This window comes from Bufo bufo, chromosome 6 (genome assembly GCF_905171765.1).
Source record: "Bufo bufo chromosome 6, aBufBuf1.1, whole genome shotgun sequence".
NCBI lineage: Eukaryota > Metazoa > Chordata > Amphibia > Anura > Bufonidae > Bufo > Bufo bufo.
The window spans coordinates 207,682,330-207,699,386 of NC_053394.1; the positions used below are offsets into that span (position 1 = coordinate 207,682,330).

The 17,057-nt window shown below is 45.5% G+C and overlaps 1 protein-coding gene across 2 annotated transcripts in view; it reads right to left on the bottom strand.

The window, feature by feature from the left end:
• Positions 1 to 13,923, bottom strand: part of COMTD1 (catechol-O-methyltransferase domain containing 1) — a 172,211-nt gene extending 158,288 nt beyond the window's left edge. The window contains exons 1-3 of one of the 2 annotated variants that reach the window (XM_040435745.1): positions 13,782 to 13,923; positions 12,474 to 12,685; positions 11,514 to 11,544 (exon numbers count right to left, since the gene is read on the bottom strand). Coding sequence is in view for 1 of the 2 variants with exons in the window: in XM_040435744.1 (XP_040291678.1) it covers positions 13,782 to 13,917 (136 nt within the window). In the remaining variant the exon portion in view is untranslated. The remainder of the gene's footprint in view (positions 1 to 11,513; positions 11,545 to 12,473; positions 12,686 to 13,781) is intronic. The other variant, XM_040435744.1, reaches the window with a different exon arrangement.
• Positions 13,924 to 17,057: the final 3,134 nt, after the last annotated feature.

Sequence of the window (17,057 nt, forward strand, 5' to 3'; positions counted from 1 at the left end):
TGGGGTGTCTTCTTTCCAAAATGGGGTCACATGTGGGGTATTTATACTGCCCTGGCATTCTAGGGGCCCCAAAGCGTGAGAAGAAGTCTGGTATCCAAATGTCTAAAAATACCCTCCTAAAAGGAATTTGGGCACCTTTGCGCATCTAGGCTGCAAAAAAGTGTCACACATCTGGTATCGCCGTACTCAGGAGAAGTTGGGGAATGTGTTTTGGGGTGTCATTTTACATATACCCATGCTGGGTGAGATAAATATCTTGGTCAAATGCCAACTTTGTATAAAAAAATGGGAAAAGTTGTCTTTTGCCAAGATATTTCTCTCACCCAGCATGGGTATATGTAAAATGACACCCCAAAACACATTCCCCAACGTCTCCTGAATACGGAGATACCACATGTGTGACACTTTTTTGCAGCCTAGGTGGGCAAAGGGGCCCATATTCCAAAGAGCACCTTTCGGATTTCACAGGTCATTTACCTACTTACCACACATTAGGGCCCCTGGAAAATGCCAGGGCAGTATAACTACCCCACAAGTGACCCCATTTTGGAAAGAAGACACCCCAAGGTATTCCGTGAGGGGCATGGCGAGTTCCTAGAATTTTTAATTTTTTGTCACAAGTTAGTGGAAAATGATGATTTTTTTTTTTTTTTTCATACAAAGTCTCATATTCCACTAACTTGTGACAAAAAATAAAAACTTCCATGAACTCACTATGCCCATCAGCGAATACCTTGGGGTCTCTTCTTTCCAAAATGGGGTCACTTGTGGGGTAGTTATACTGCCCTGGCATTCTAGGGGCCCAAATGTGTGGTAAGGAGTTTGAAATCAAATTCTGTAAAAAATGACCAGTGAAATCCGAAAGGTGCTCTTTGGAATATGGGCCCCTTTGCCCACCTAGGCTGCAAAAAAGTGTCACACATCTGGTATCTCCGTACTCAGGAGAAGTTGGGGAATGTGTTTTGGGGTGTCATTTTACATATACCCATGCTGGGTGAGAGAAATATCTTGGCAAAAGACAACTTTTCCCATTTTTTTATACAAAGTTGGCATTTGACCAAGATATTTATCTCACCCAGCATGGGTATATGTAAAAAGACACCCCAAAACACATTCCTCAACTTCTCCTGAATACAGAGATACCAGATGTGTGACACTTTTTTGCAGCCTAGGTGGGCAAAGGGGCCCATATTCCAAAGAGCACCTTTCGGATTTCACTGGTCATTTTTTACAGAATTTGATTTCAAACTCCTTACCACACATTTGGGCCCCTAGAATGCCAGGGCAGTATAACTACCCCACAAGTGACCCCATTTTGGAAAGAAGAGACCCCAAGGTATTTCGTGATGGGCATAGTGAGTTCATAGAACTTTTTATTTTTTGTCACAAGTTAGTGGAATATGAGACTTTGTAAGGAAAAAAATAAATAAATAAAAAATCATCATTTTCCGCTAACTTGTGACAAAAAATAAAAAGTTCTATGAACTCACTATGCCCATCAGCGAATACCTTAGGGTGTCTACTTTCCGAAATGGGGTCATTTGTGGGGTGTTTGTACTGTCTGGCCATTGTAGAACCTCAGGAAACATGACAGGTGCTCAGAAAGTCAGAGCTGCTTCAAAAAGCGGAAATTCACATTTTTGTACTATAGTTTGTAAACGCTATAACTTTTACCCAAACCATTTTTTTTTTACCCAAACATTTTTTTTTATCAAAGACATGTAGAACAATAAATTTAGAGCAAAATTTATATATGGATCTCGTTTATTTTGCAAAATTTTACAACTGAAAGTGAAAAATGTCATTTTTTTGCAAAAAAATCGTTAAATTTCGATTAATAACAAAAAAAGTAAAAATGTCAGCAGCAATGAAATACCACCAAATGAAAGCTCTATTAGTGAGAAGAAAAGGAGGTAAAATTCATTTGGGTGGTAAGTTGCATGACCGAGCAATAAACGGTCAAATTAGTGTAGGTCAGAAGTGTAAAAAGTGGCCTGGTCTTTCAGGGTGTTTAAGCACTGGGGGCTGAGGTGGTTAAAGAGAGCCTCTTAAACAGGTAACGAGCAGAACCTGTGGAGAGGTGGGATCCTGCCCACAACAAAAAACAGAAAGGAAACACAGAAAGACCTGTCAGATAGACTCATGTGCTGCAAGTCTAGCCGATCTTCTCAGATCTCTCACAGGGCAGGCAGTGACATATACATGCTATCTGCACGGGGTATTGGCAGTCATGAAGGGGTTAAGGACTCTATACTGACAGGGAGTATTCCATAGGATTGGCCCATAGCAAATGTGGTGCCAATATTCAAAAAGGGTCCAAAAACAGAGCCCGGAAACTATAGGCCGGTAAGTTTAACATCTGTCGTGGGTAAACTGTTTGAAGGTTTTCTAAAAGATGCCATCTCGAAGTACCTCTATGAAAATAAGCAAATAACACCATATCAGCATGGCTTTCTGAGGGATCAAAACTAGTGTAATCAGTTTCTATGAGGAGGTATATTTGACACTGTACTGCATGAAAGTTTAGTATATAAAATGAGAATGCTTGGACTAGGGGAAAATGTCTGTATGTGGGTAAGTAACTGGCTCAATGATAGAAAACAGAGGGTGGTTATTAATGGTACACACTCAGATTGGGTCACTGTCACTAGCGGAGTACCACAGGGGTCAATATTAGGCCCTATTCTCTTCAATATATTTATTAATGATCTTGTAGAAGGCTTGCACAGTAAAATAAAAATTTCTGCAGATTACACTAAACTGTGTAAACTAATTAACATGGAAGATGACAGTATATTGCTACAGATGGATCTGCTTGATAAAGACTGCAATGAGCAGTTGAAACGTTGCAGAGGGGAAATAAAGCGGGTCTTTTTCACTTTTTACACTGGAGTGCTGCCTCTTTTTTGGAGAACTACAATTATTGATGACTGCCTTGCCCGTGGTCTGAGGAATTAGCATATAGTTCTGCTGCTACTTTGTTGGATACAGATGGATCTGGATAGATTGGAGGCTTGGGCAGAGAAGTGGCAGATGAGGTCTAAGGGCTCATTCACAAGGGGCTTTTGCCCCTTTGTTGCCATATTGCGGCCCGCATACGGCGGGTCCGCAATACACGGGGCACTGGCCGTGTGCATTCCGCATCACGGATGAGGACCCATTTACTTGAATGGGTCCGTAAATCTGGATACGGTACAGAACAGAAGCACGGAATGGTACCCCACGGAAGCACTACAGAGTGCTTCCGTGGGGTTCCGTTCCGTGCCTCTGCACTCCAAAAAGATAGAACTTGCTCTATCTTTTTGCGGAACCGACGGATCGAGGACCCCATTCAAATGAATAGGTCCGCGATTCGCATGTGGCTGGCCCACGGTCAGTGCCCATGCATTGCGGACCGCAATTTGCGGTCCACAGCATGGGCACGGAGCACTTTACGTTCGTGTGAACAAGCCCTAACACTGACAAATGTATGGTTATGCACATCAGAAGGAATAATGCAAGTCACCCGTACATACTACATGGTAAAACACTGGATAAGGCCTCATGCACACGACCGTATTTTTTTGCGGTCCGCAAAAACGGGTTCCGTTTTTCCGTGATCAGTGACCGTTTTTTTCGTCCGTGGGTCTTCCTTGATTTTTGGAGGATCCACGGACATGAAAAAAAAGTCGTTTTGGTGTCCGCCTGGCCGTGCGGAGCCAAACGGATCCGTCCTGAATTACAATGCAAGTCAATGGGGACGGATCCGTTTGACGTTGACACAATATGGTGCAATTTCAAACGGATCCGTCCCCCATTTACTTTCAATGTAAAGTCAGGAGTTAATATACCATAGGATCGGAGTTTTCTCCAATCCGATGGTATATTCTAACCTGAAGCGTCCCCATCACCATGGGGACGCCTCTGTGTTAGAATATACTGTCGGTTCTGAGTTTTCACGAAGTGAAAACTCAGCTATGAAAAAGCTTTTATGCAGACGGATCTTCGGATCCGTCTGTATAAAAAGTAACCTACGGCCACGGATGCCAATCTTGTGTGCATCCGTGTTCTTTCACGGACCCATTGACTTGAATGGGTCCGTGAACCGTTGTCCGTCAAAAAAATAGGACAGGTCATATTTTTTTGACGGACAGGATACACGGATCACGGTCTCGGCTGCAAAACGGTGCATTTTCCGGAAAACGGCACAACGGCCACGGATGCACACAACGGTCGTGTGCATGAGGCCTAACACTGACATGGAATTTTAGTGAACAGCAAACTAAGCTACAGAAACCAGTGTCAGGCAGCTGCTGCCAAGGCCAATAAGATAATGGGTTGCATCAAAAGGGGCATAGATGCCTGTGATGAGAACATAGTCCTGCCACTTTACAAATCACTACTCAGACCATACATGGAGTACTGTGTACAGTTCCAGGCTCCTGTGAACAAGGCAGACATAGCAGAGCTGGAGAGGGTTCAAAGAAGGGCAAATAAAGTAATAACTGGAATGGGTGGACTACAATACCCAGAAAGATTATCAAAATTAGGGTTATTCACTTCAGAAAAAAGACAACTGAGGGGAGTTCTAATAACTATGTATAAATTAGGGCTGCACAATATGGGAATTTTGTGCGATTGCGATTAGGGCCCTAAAAATTGCGATAACGATATGCGATGCGATATTTTAAGGGAATTGTGCTAGAGGTCTATTTGCTTGGATTTTCCCATATGAGCCGCTGACGCGGCTGGGTATGACATAGTTATGTGGGGGATCTGTGGATGGCGCCGTTATGTGGGGGATCTGTGGATGGCGCCGTTATGTGGGGGATCTGTGGATGGCGCCGTTATGTGGGGGATCTGTGGATGGCGCCATTATGTGGGGGATCTGTGGATGGCGCCATTATGTGGGGGATCTGTGGATGGCGCCGTTATGTGGGGGATCTGTGGATGGCGCAGTTATGTGGGGGATCTGTGGATGGCGCCGTTATGTGGGGGATCTGTGGATGGCGCCGTTATGTGGGGGATCTGTGGATGACGCTGTTATGTGGGGGATCTGTGGATGACGCTGTTATGTGGGGGATCTGTGGATGGCGCCGTTATGTGGGGGATCTGTGGATGGCGCCGTTATGTGGGGGATCTGTGGATGGCGCCGTTATGTGGGGAATCTGTGGATGACGCTGTTATGTGGGGGATCTGTGGAGGACACTTATGGGGGATCTGTGGAGGACACTGTTATGGGGGATCTGCGGAGGACACTTATGGGGGACCTGTGGATGGCACTGTTATAGGGGATGTGTGCTATGACACACATATAGCATCTTATGCTGGTCCCCCTCATGGCCCTATGTGTCCCCTCATGTGTCCTTAACTGCGCACATAACTCTCCTATTCATAAAATGGCCAGCCTCTGTACTTTCACTATGAATGCACTGCAGAGAGCGGCAGCGAGCAAGCCGGCCGGCGCGTGACTGACGTCACTGTCACGCTCCTCCCACTTAATTCAGGAAGCAGGAGCGTGACTAAGTGACGTCAGTCACGCGCCGGCCGGCCGCCTCGCTCGCTCCCGCTCGCTGCAGTGCATTCATCGTGAAAGTAAGTACAGAGGCTGGCCATTTTATCAATAGGACAGAGGACATTTTATCAATAGGGGCCCCTTCATATATAATCGCGGCATTTTTTAGGGTCGGCGAAATCGCCATATCGCATTTGCCGTTTATCACGATTCGATTATTTTTGCGATATATCGTGCAGCCCTAGTATAAATATATCAGGGGTCAGTACAGAGATCTCTCCCATCATCTATTTATCCCCAGGACTGTGACAAGGGGACATCCTCTGCGTCTGGAGGAAAGAAGGTTTATACACAAACATAGAAAATAATTCTTTACGGTAAGAGCAGTGAGACTATGGAGCTCTCTGCCTGAGAAGTTGGTGATGGCTAGTTCACTAAAAGAGGTACCAAATCCGACTTCAGATTACTAATTTGTAATGTTTTTAAAGACATAGAACTGAATACCGAATTAATTAACCAAAGTCTTCCACAACTTCAAAGTGTTAGAGCGAATAGACTTTGGATATATTAAGTTAACCCTTGCCCTATAAGTATGTAAATTGTGACACTACAGGTGCCAATATGGCCTGAACAGGTATATAGGCATGATGGGAGTTGTAGTTTCACAAAAGAGAATGCCACCACCTATATTCTCAAGAGAAGCACTGTCCCCTTATGGTTAATAAAATAAAAAAGTATTACTCACCTAGTGCCATTCTCATGCTGAATGAAGATCATGCTCTCCCCAGCAGCAGGTGTGACATAGTGACGTCATAGTGGCTTCTGAAAGCACCCAGGCTGATTCCCCAGATATGGGGAATGATCCTTGGCCTGCATGCTCTCTAGTTTCATGCTCAGTCCGGCAGGTGCAATGGCATTACCATATTACACCTGCTGCTCTCCCCAGCAGGGATGGCGCCCGGCTCCACTATACCATTCAACTAGGGCTGCAGTTATCGACTATTTTTGTAATCGATTACCTAATGATTAATCGAGTACTCTAATAACAAAAAACTAATTAAAAGAACGTTTTTCTTTATAAAAACTCATCAGCCCCCTCAGTGCCATCAGCTTCCCCCCCAGTGCCATCAACTGTCCCCCCAGTGCCATCAGCTGCCCCCCTAGTGCCATCAGCTGCCCCCCTAGTGCCATCAGCTGCCCCCCTAGTGCCATCAGCTGCCCCCCCAGTGCCATCGGCTGCCCCCCCAGTGCTATCGGCTCCCCTCTCAGTGCCATCAGCTGCCACCCAGTGCCATCAGTCTCCCCCCAGTGCCATCAGCTGCCCCCTCAGTGTCACCAGCTTGCCCCCCAGTGCCACCAGCTTGCCCCCCAGTGCCACCAGCTTGCCCACCCAGTTGCCCCCCAGTGCCATCATCTCCCCCTCATAGCCATGTCCCCAGCGCCAGTACTTACCTCTCCTGTAGGGGCACTGCTCCACATCTCATTATCTTCTCTGCGCGCTGCACTGTCGTCCTGACGTCACACAGCGCCGGGTCATAGTGCGCGCTTATGTGCACTATGACCTGACGATGTGTCAGGATACAGAGCACAGGCTGGCAGGTGACCACAGAACGGTGAGTAATAGCAAGTGCTTCACTCCCGCTCCGTGGTCACATGACACAAACGAGTCCTCGATCCAATGATTAATCGAGTACTCTAATAACAAAAAACTAATTAAAAGAACGTTTTTCAGCCCCAAATGCCATCAGCTGCCCCCTAAGTGCCATCAGCTGCAATCCCAGTGCCACCAGCTGCCATGCCAGTGCCACCAGGCTCCCCCCAGTGCCATAAGCTGCCCCCTCAGTGTCCCCAGCTTGCCCCCCCCAGTGCCACTAGCTTGCCCCCCCAGTGCCACAAGCTAGACCCCCCAGTGCCACAAGCTTGCCCCCCCAGTGCCACAAGCTCCCCCTCCTAGCCATGTCCCCAGTGCCAGTACTTACCTCTCCTGTAGTAGCACAGCTCCACAGCTCCTTCATCTTCTCTGCGCGCTGCACTGTCGTCCTGACATCACACAGCGTCGGGTCATAGTGCGCGCTTACGTGCACTATGACCTGACGATGTTTCATTACACAGAGCACGGGCCGGCAGGTGACCACAGAACGGTGCAATAGAAAGTGCTTCAGTCCCGCTCCGTGGTCACATGACACAAACGAGTCCTCGATGTAAAAAATTTGCATCGAGTATTTTTTGTGTCGAATTACTCGATTCAATTGAGTAATCGTTTCAGCCCTACATTCAACTACATCTGCGTCAACAGAACGCAGATACAGCTGAAATCGGAACATAGAGCCAGGACAAGGTATTTTGGTGCCCTAGACAGATTAAGTAAATGGCACCCCCTTTGTAGAATTAATTAAACACTGCCTTACTTGCTAATAAAATATATTTTAAAACATTTTACAAGGCACAGACACGGAATACTAAAGTATTTAATCCAGTCACCCACCACCGATGTTTCTCTGACTGGTGTTCACTTTCTTCTTTACCCTCCACCCCAGACTGCCATGAAAAGTTATCCCAAAGACCGCAGATTCTCTTTGACCAGTGGCATAGCTATAGGGGGTTAAGAGGTAGTGGTTGCATCTGGGCCTGATAGTCCAAAGACTCCTCTGCCATATAAGGCTACTTTCACACTCGTGTTTTGGATTTCAGTTTGTGAGATCCGTTCAGGGCTCTCACAAGCGGTCCAAAACGGATCAGTTTTGACCTAATGCATTCTGAATGGAAAAGGATCCGCTCAGAATGCATCAGTTTGCCTCCGTTCCGTCTCCATTCCGCTGTGGAGGCAGACACAGAAACGCTGACTGCAGCGTTTTGGTGTCCATCTGACGAAACTGAGCCAAACAGATCCGTTTTCTATGACACAATCTGGCACAAGAGAAAACTGATCCGTCCTCCATTGACTTTCAACGGTGTTCAAGACAGATCCGTCTTGGCTATGTTACAGATAATACAAACGGATGCAGACGTTTGCATTATCTGAACGGATCCATCTGTGCAGATCCATGACGGATCAGCACCAAACGCGAGTGTGAAAGTAGCCTTACAAGACACCAGTATTATAATAGTACCTTGAGGACCTGTTAAAGATTTTGCATTGGGGCAAAATCAGCTGCTGCAGAACTTCATAGTATACATCCAAACTGCTGCAGAACCTCACAATACATACTTCAATTACTGCAGAACATCATAATATACATCACATCTGCTGCAGATCCTCATTATACACATCTAAGCTGCAAACCGCATAATACACACCTCAGCTACAGCGGAACATCATAATACATATCTCAGCTGCTGCAGAACATCATAATACACATCTCAGCTACAGCGCAACACCATAATACACATCTCAGCTACAGCGGATCATAATACACATCTCAGCTGCTGCAGAACATCATAATACACATCTCAACTACAGCGGAACATCATAATACACATCTCCGCTGCTGCAGAACATCATAATACACACCTCAGCTACAGTGCAACACCATAATACACATCTCAGCTTCAGCGGAACACCATAATACACATCTCAGCTTCAGCGGAACATCATAATACACATCTCAGCTACAGCGGAACATTATAATACACATCTCAGCTACAGCGGAACATCATAATACACACCTCAGCTACAGCGGAACATCATAATACATATCTCAGCTTCAGCGGAACATCATAATACACATCTCAGCTACAGCGGAACATTATAATACACATCTCAGCTACAGCGGAACATTATAATACACATCTCAGCTACAGCGGAACATCATAATACACACCTCAGCTACAGTGCAACACCATAATACACATCTCAGCTTCAGCGGAACATCATAATACACATCTCAGCTACAGCGGAACATTATAATACACATCTCAGCTACAGCGGAACATCATAATACACATCTCAGCTACAGCGGATCATAATACACATCTCAGCTGCTGCAGAACATCATAATACACATCTCAACTACAGCGGAACATCATAATACACATCTCCGCTGCTGCAGAACATCATAATACACATCTAAGCTACAGTGCAACACCATAATACACATCTCAGCTTCAGCGGAACATCATAATACACATCTCAGCTACAGCGGAACATTATAATACACATCTCAGCTACAGCGGAACATCATAATACACACCTCAGCTACAGCGGAACATCATAATACATATCTCAGCTGCTGCAGAACATCATAATACACATCTCAGCTACAGCGCAACACCATAATACACATCTCAGCTACAGCGGAACATCATAATACACATCTCAGCTGCTGCAGAACATCATAATACACATCTCAACTACAGCGGAACATCATAATACACATCTCCGCTGCTGCAGAACATCATAATACACATCTAAGCTACAGTGCAACACCATAATACACACCTCAGCTTCAGCGGAACATCATAATACACATCTCAGCTACAGCGGAACATTATAATACACATCTCAGCTACAGCGGAACATCATAATACACACCTCAGCTACAGCGGATCATCATAATACACACCTCAACTACAGCGGATCATCATAATATACACCTCAGCTTCAGCGGAACATCATAATACACATCTCAGCTACAGCGGAACATTATAATACACATCTCAGCTACAGCGAAACATCATAATACACACCTCAGCTACAGCGGAACGTCATAATACACACCTCAGCTACAGCGGAACATCATAATACACACCTCAGCTACAGCGGATCATCATAATACACACCTCAGCTACAGCGGATCATCATAATACACAACTCAGCTACAGCGGAACATCATAATACACACCTCAGCTACAGCGGATCATCATAATACACATCTCAGCTACAGCGGAACATCATAATACACACCTCAGCTACAGCGGAACATCATAATACACACCTCAGCTACAGCGGATCATCATAATACACACCTCAGCTACAGCGGATCATCATAATACACACCTCAGCTACAGCGGATCATCATAATATACACCTCAGCTTCAGCGGAACATCATAATACACACCTCAGCTACAGCGGATCATCATAATACACATCTCAGCTACAGCTGATCATCATAATACACAACTCAGCTACAGCGGATCATCATAATACACACCTCAGCTACAGCGGATCATCATAATACACACCTCAGCTACAGCGGATCATCATAATACACATCTCAGCTACAGCGGATCATCATAATACACATCTCAGCTACAGCGGAACATCATAATACACACCTCAGCTACAGCGGATCATCATAATACACACCTCAGCTACAGCGGATCATCATAATACACACCTCAGCTACAGCGGATCATCATAATACACAACTCAGCTACAGCGGAACATCATAATACACACCTCAGCTACAGCGGATCATCATAATACACATCTCAGCTACAGCGGAACATCATAATACACACCTCAGCTACAGCGGAACATCATAATACACACCTCAGCTACAGCGGATCATCATAATACACACCTCAGCTACAGCGGATCATCATAATACACACCTCAGCTACAGCGGATCATCATAATACACATCTCAGCTACAGCTGATCATCATAATACACAACTCAGCTACAGCGGATCATCATAATACACACCTCAGCTACAGCGGATCATCATAATACACACCTCAGCTACAGCGGATCATCATAATACACATCTCAGCTACAGCGGATCATCATAATACACATCTCAGCTACAGCGGAACATCATAATACACACCTCAGCTACAGCGGATCATCATAATACACACCTCAGCTACAGCGGATCATCATAATACACACCTCAGCTACAGCGGATCATCATAATACATACCTCAGCTACAGCGGATCATCATAATACACACCTCAGCTACAGCGGAACATCATAATACACACCTCAGCTACAGCGGAACATCATAATACACACCTCAGCTACAGCGGAACATCATAATACACACCTCAGCTACAGCGGAATATCATAATACACACCTCATCTGCAGTGGAACATCATAATACACACCTCAGCTACAGTGGAACATCATAATACACACCTCAGCTACAGCGGAACATCATAATACACATCTCATCTGCAGCGGAACATCATAATACACATCTCAGCTACAGCGGAACATCATAATACACATCTCCGCTGCTGCAGAACATCATAATACACACCTCAGCTACAGCGGAACATCATAATACACACCTCAGCTACAGCGGAACATCATAATACACATCTCAGCTACAGCGGAACATCATAATACACATCTCAGCTACAGCGGAACATCATAATACACACCTCAGCTACAGCGGAACATCATAATACACATCTCATCTGCAGTGGAACATCATAATACACACCTCAGCTACAGTGGAACATCATAATACACATCTCAGCTGCTGCAGAACATCATAATACACACCTCAGCTACAGCGGAACATCATAATACACACCTCAGCTACAGTGGAACATCATAATACACATCTCAGCTGCTGCAGAACATCATAATACACACCTCAGCTACAGCAGAACATCATAATACACACCTCAGCTACAGCGGAACATCATAATACACATCTCAGCTGCTGCAGAACATCATAATACACACCTCAGCTACAGCGCAACACCATAATACACACCTCAGCTACAGCGCAACACCATAATACACACCTCAGCTACAGTGGAACATCATAATACACATCTCAGCTGCTGCAGAACATCATAATACACACCTCAGCTACAGCAGAACATCATAATACACACCTCAGCTACAGCGGAACATCATAATACACATCTCAGCTGCTGCAGAACATCATAATACACACCTCAGCTACAGCAGAACATCATAATACACATCTCATTACAGCGGAACATCATAATACACACCTCAGCTACAGCGGAACATCATAATACACATCTCAGCTACAGCGGAACATCATAATACACACCTCAGCTGCTGTAGTACATCTGATTCTACAGAACACAAGGCTTTTATCACATCTGTGTTAGGGGCCCCTGTTGCCGATCATAAGAAAGGCTGGACAAAATTTTGCAGCCTGCCAGGCTCCATGATGGATCCCCATCAAATATCAGTGCAGTTAGATGTTGTCGTCTGTGATGTGCCAGATCCAGCACCACCGTGATTTTTGTTGTTGTGCTCCTGTGACAGGGGAGAACATCAGAAGTCACTAGCGCAGATCTGAACAAAGCCTAATAAACACTTGAGATGCTGCGGAACATCATAATAGTGATAAGAAAACATCAACATATCCAGGCTGTTATTATGGGACACCAGTTGACATTATATGTGGAGGGGTAAAAGAGGAGAGAACTGCATTTCTAGGATGTTATTATCTGTTATTAGGGAATGAGTATAAGGAAAGAACTAACACTCCTAGTATTTGAGAACCTCCTCCACACATGCAACACAGGAGCTCTGCCTCCTTACACTGTGACATCACACTGGTCCTTCTCCACCTGGTATCTTATGTGCACAGCTAGTGGATGGAGGTTATGTGTGCCGCTGCAGTCAATGACTATCCACAGAAGTGACATGTCTCCCAAGCAGCACATCACTGGATACCGCACTTCGTGGGACACGCCTCTGCTATGGTCAGTCATTGACTTCAGTGGCACACGTGACCCACGTCCACTGGCAGTTGACAAGCAAGGAACTAGAGCGCACTGAACAGACGGAACCAGAACCCAGCAGTGGTGATCAGGGGCTGACTGGGAACTTAAAGTGGCCCTGGAAAAAAATACCCAAAAGTGGCGCCGTTTTGTAGTCGGGTCCAAATAGATGGAAGGCAGGGCCAGCAATACCATATTGTGGCACATTATACCACCCCAACAGAGCCAAATACCACAAAATACTGCCAACAGCACAAAATACATCCCCAAAAACTTCCACTGGCCGGCCATGAGGAAGACTCAGGTGGGCCTTCGGGCATCAGCCCACTAGGAAATGGCCATTCCGCCCCTGGTGGTGAGCAAGTATTGCTTCCCTCCAGAGTCTGCCCTGCTAGGGGTGGGTGGCAGCAGTGACTGCTTCTACTATGGGGGCTGAGTGCCATTCTGTGAGATATGGCATTTTGGCGTGGGAAAATGTGAATAATTCTCCTGTATCTTTCTGACGTCCAGACTTGGGGGGTATGACTACAGAATATTTACACTGGTTTTGTTTTGAATTCATTTATGATTTCTAAATTAATGACTCACTGCTGCATGGCAGGATAAAAGCTCTGAGATGCACTCACCAATGTAGACACCCGCAGCGAAGGTGACCCCAAGTACACCTATGCCGACCACTGCTTCTCTGGTGACTGCAGAGCGGGACATGGTGGTGTAGCCGGAGCAGGTACAAAGAACACTGCACCGGAGGACACAGCACATCCTGATACTGTTCCTGGTCACGTGACCCTCTATCTAATAGGAAGCCGGCACTTTACAACTCTTATGAGCACATTATAAAGTGTCGCACTGCCATCTAGTGGTACATGTGCAGAATTACGACTAGCCTGTATGAATTATAAAACAGGTGAAAATATACAATGAATTCAACCAGTGCTTCTAAATAAATAGGCTGACAGAATGCTGACTAAGACTTCACTGCTCTCGCCACTTATTTTATAGACTGCAAGCCTAAGGCTAAAATACTTTATAAGAAAACTGAATACATTGCTAGAATTGTGCATTATGCTGCTATCTAGTGGTCACTATTTATTAATACCACTAGTGCTCATTTTTAGAATAAGGCTCACATCTTCTCAATTATCTTTTTCATCCTTACAATTCTTTTATACAGGTGAAACTTGAAAAATTATAATATCGTGCAAAAGTTCATTTATTTCAATAATGCAACTTAAAAGGAGTTCCATTAATTACAACTTAAAATTAGAGTTTTGTGAAAAAGTTCAATATTCTAGGCTCAAAGTGTCCCACTCTAGTCAGCTAATTATACCATACCCCCTGAGCCAAGGGAACCTCAAAATTGTGACTTTGGTGTTTCATAAGCTGTAAGCCATAATCATCCAAATTATAACAAATAAAGGCTTGAAATATCTCGCTTTGCATGTAATGAGTCTATTTCATATGTTAGTTTCACCTTTTAAGTTACATTACTGAAATAAATGAACTTTGCACGATATTCAAATTTTTCGAGTTTCACCTATAATGTTCTCTCTTTGAACTGTCTTACTAATATTATTACTAAGGCTACATGCACATGAACGTTGTTTGTTTCCGTGCCCATTCCATTTTTTTTTTGCGGATAGGATGCGGTCCTTTCCTTTCCGTTTTAGGCATTGTTACAATGGATCCGCCTCCTCAGCACTCCCTCAGTGCGCCTGCGCCGATGACGTCTTCTCTTTCGGTGATGTCATCGGCGCAGGCGCACTGAGGGAGTGCTGAGGAGACGAGCCTCCTCATCTCAGAGCGCCTGCGCCGAATGACCAGAGGCGCGCGATTTTTGAAATACTGACAGGGCCGGCCGGAGGAGGAGATCACGGCTGGCCCTGTCAATCAACAAGAGGAGGGGGCCCTACTTGCTGGTAGAGCCCTGATTTGCATATTATAAAACTTCGTTTTCTAAAGAATCGGCCGCATGAAAGTAAGTAAGACTATTATATTCTCCTATATCGCGCTATAAGGAATATAACTATCCAAAAAAAAAAAAATTTGTTTTGTGGGGTGACAGAAACCCTTTAAGAAGCAATTTTTCAACTTTTATATAAAATTTTCAAAACTGACTTTTTCAAGGACCAATTCAGTTCTGAAGTCAATTTGAGGTCCTTACATAATAGAAACCACCAGTAAATGACCCCATTTTTGAAACTGCACCCTTCAAATTACTTAAAACTGGTTTTACAAACTATGTTATCCCTTTAGGTGTCCCACAAGAGATAATGGAAAATGGAGGTGAAATTTTCAATTTTGAGTTTTTATGCAGACTTTTAATTTTAATCCAATTTTTTCTATAATACAGCAAGGCTTAAAGGGGTATTCCCACTTCATTAAATAGGGTTACATTAAATCATTGCCCCCCACTGAACATTTCTTATTATACATGTAATTAAAAAAAACATACCATTCGGCATAAAAATGCTCCTTTCACTCCCCTGTGTTTATGCTGGTATCCCATGGATACGGCCTCATCTCGCTGGCCGCATCCATGTGCCGTGCCTGCGCACCGCATCCTAACCTATCCAGCGGCCGGCCTATGCTGTAAAACGTGAACGCGCATGTCTTCAGCAGTATCGGTCGCCCGCGCATGCGCAGTATGTTTCCGATTCCGAATGTTATGCTGGCCTGGTAATGGTGGTAATGGCAGCGGGCCCGGTGCACTCACTGTATTCTATTACACCGGGCCCCGCTCACTGTAATACTAATTTTCATATGTGAACAAGAAGAGAAATCCTCTGCGATCCTCTCGCTCTCTGTACTCAGTAGCAGGCAGGCCGGGCGGCAGCGCAACTCACTGACGTCACGTGCCTGCTCCGCCTGCTTCATTCATAAAGTTGGAGGAGCAGGCGCGTGACTTCAGTGAGTTACGCTGCCCGGCCTGCCTGCTACTGAGTTTGTGAGTACAGAGAGGGAGAGGATCGCAGAGGATTTCTCTTCTTGTTCACATATGAAAATTAGTATTACAGTGAGCGGGGCCCGGTGCGATAGAATACAGTGAGTGCACCGGGCCCCGCTGACATTACAACACCAGATGCCGGTCCCCAGACCCTTTATTGGGGATCATTCACTCACAGGGACACTGTCATCTGTGGATGACACATATATAGCATAAGGTGCTATATATGTGTCACCCACAGTGCCACTCACAGAGCCCCCACAACAGTGCCACCCACAGAGCCCACACAACAGTGCCACCCACAGAGCCCCCACAACAGTGCCACCCACAGAGCCCCCACAACAGTGCCACCCACAGAGCCCCCACAACAGTGCCACCCACAGAGCCCCCACAACAGTGCCATCCACAGAGCCCCCACAACAGTGCCATCCACAGAGCCCCCACAACAGTGCCATCCACAGAGCCCCTACAACAGTGCCACCCACAGAGCCCCCACAACAGTGCCACCCACAGAGCCCCCACAACAGTGCCACCCACAGAGCCCCCACAACAGTGCCACCCACAGAGCCCCCACAACAGTGCCACCCACAGAGCCCCCACAACAGTGCCATCTACAGAGCCCCCACAACAGTGCATCCACAGACCACCATTAGACGTTAGATGTAGCAGAGCTGTATATGTGGCAGGAAGGATCCAGGTTCTGAAATGGCCAGTCTGCAGTCCAGATCTTTCACCTATAGAGAACATTTGGCGCATCATAAAGAGGAAGGTGCAACAAAGAAGGCCCAAGACGATTGAACAGTTAGAGGCCTGTATTAGACAAGAATGGGAGAGCATTCCTATTTCTAAACTTAAGAAACTGGTCTCCTCGGTCCCCAGACGTCTGTTGAGTGTTGTAAGAAGAAGGGGAGATGCCACACAGTGGTGAAAATGGCCTTGTCCCAACTTTTTGGGG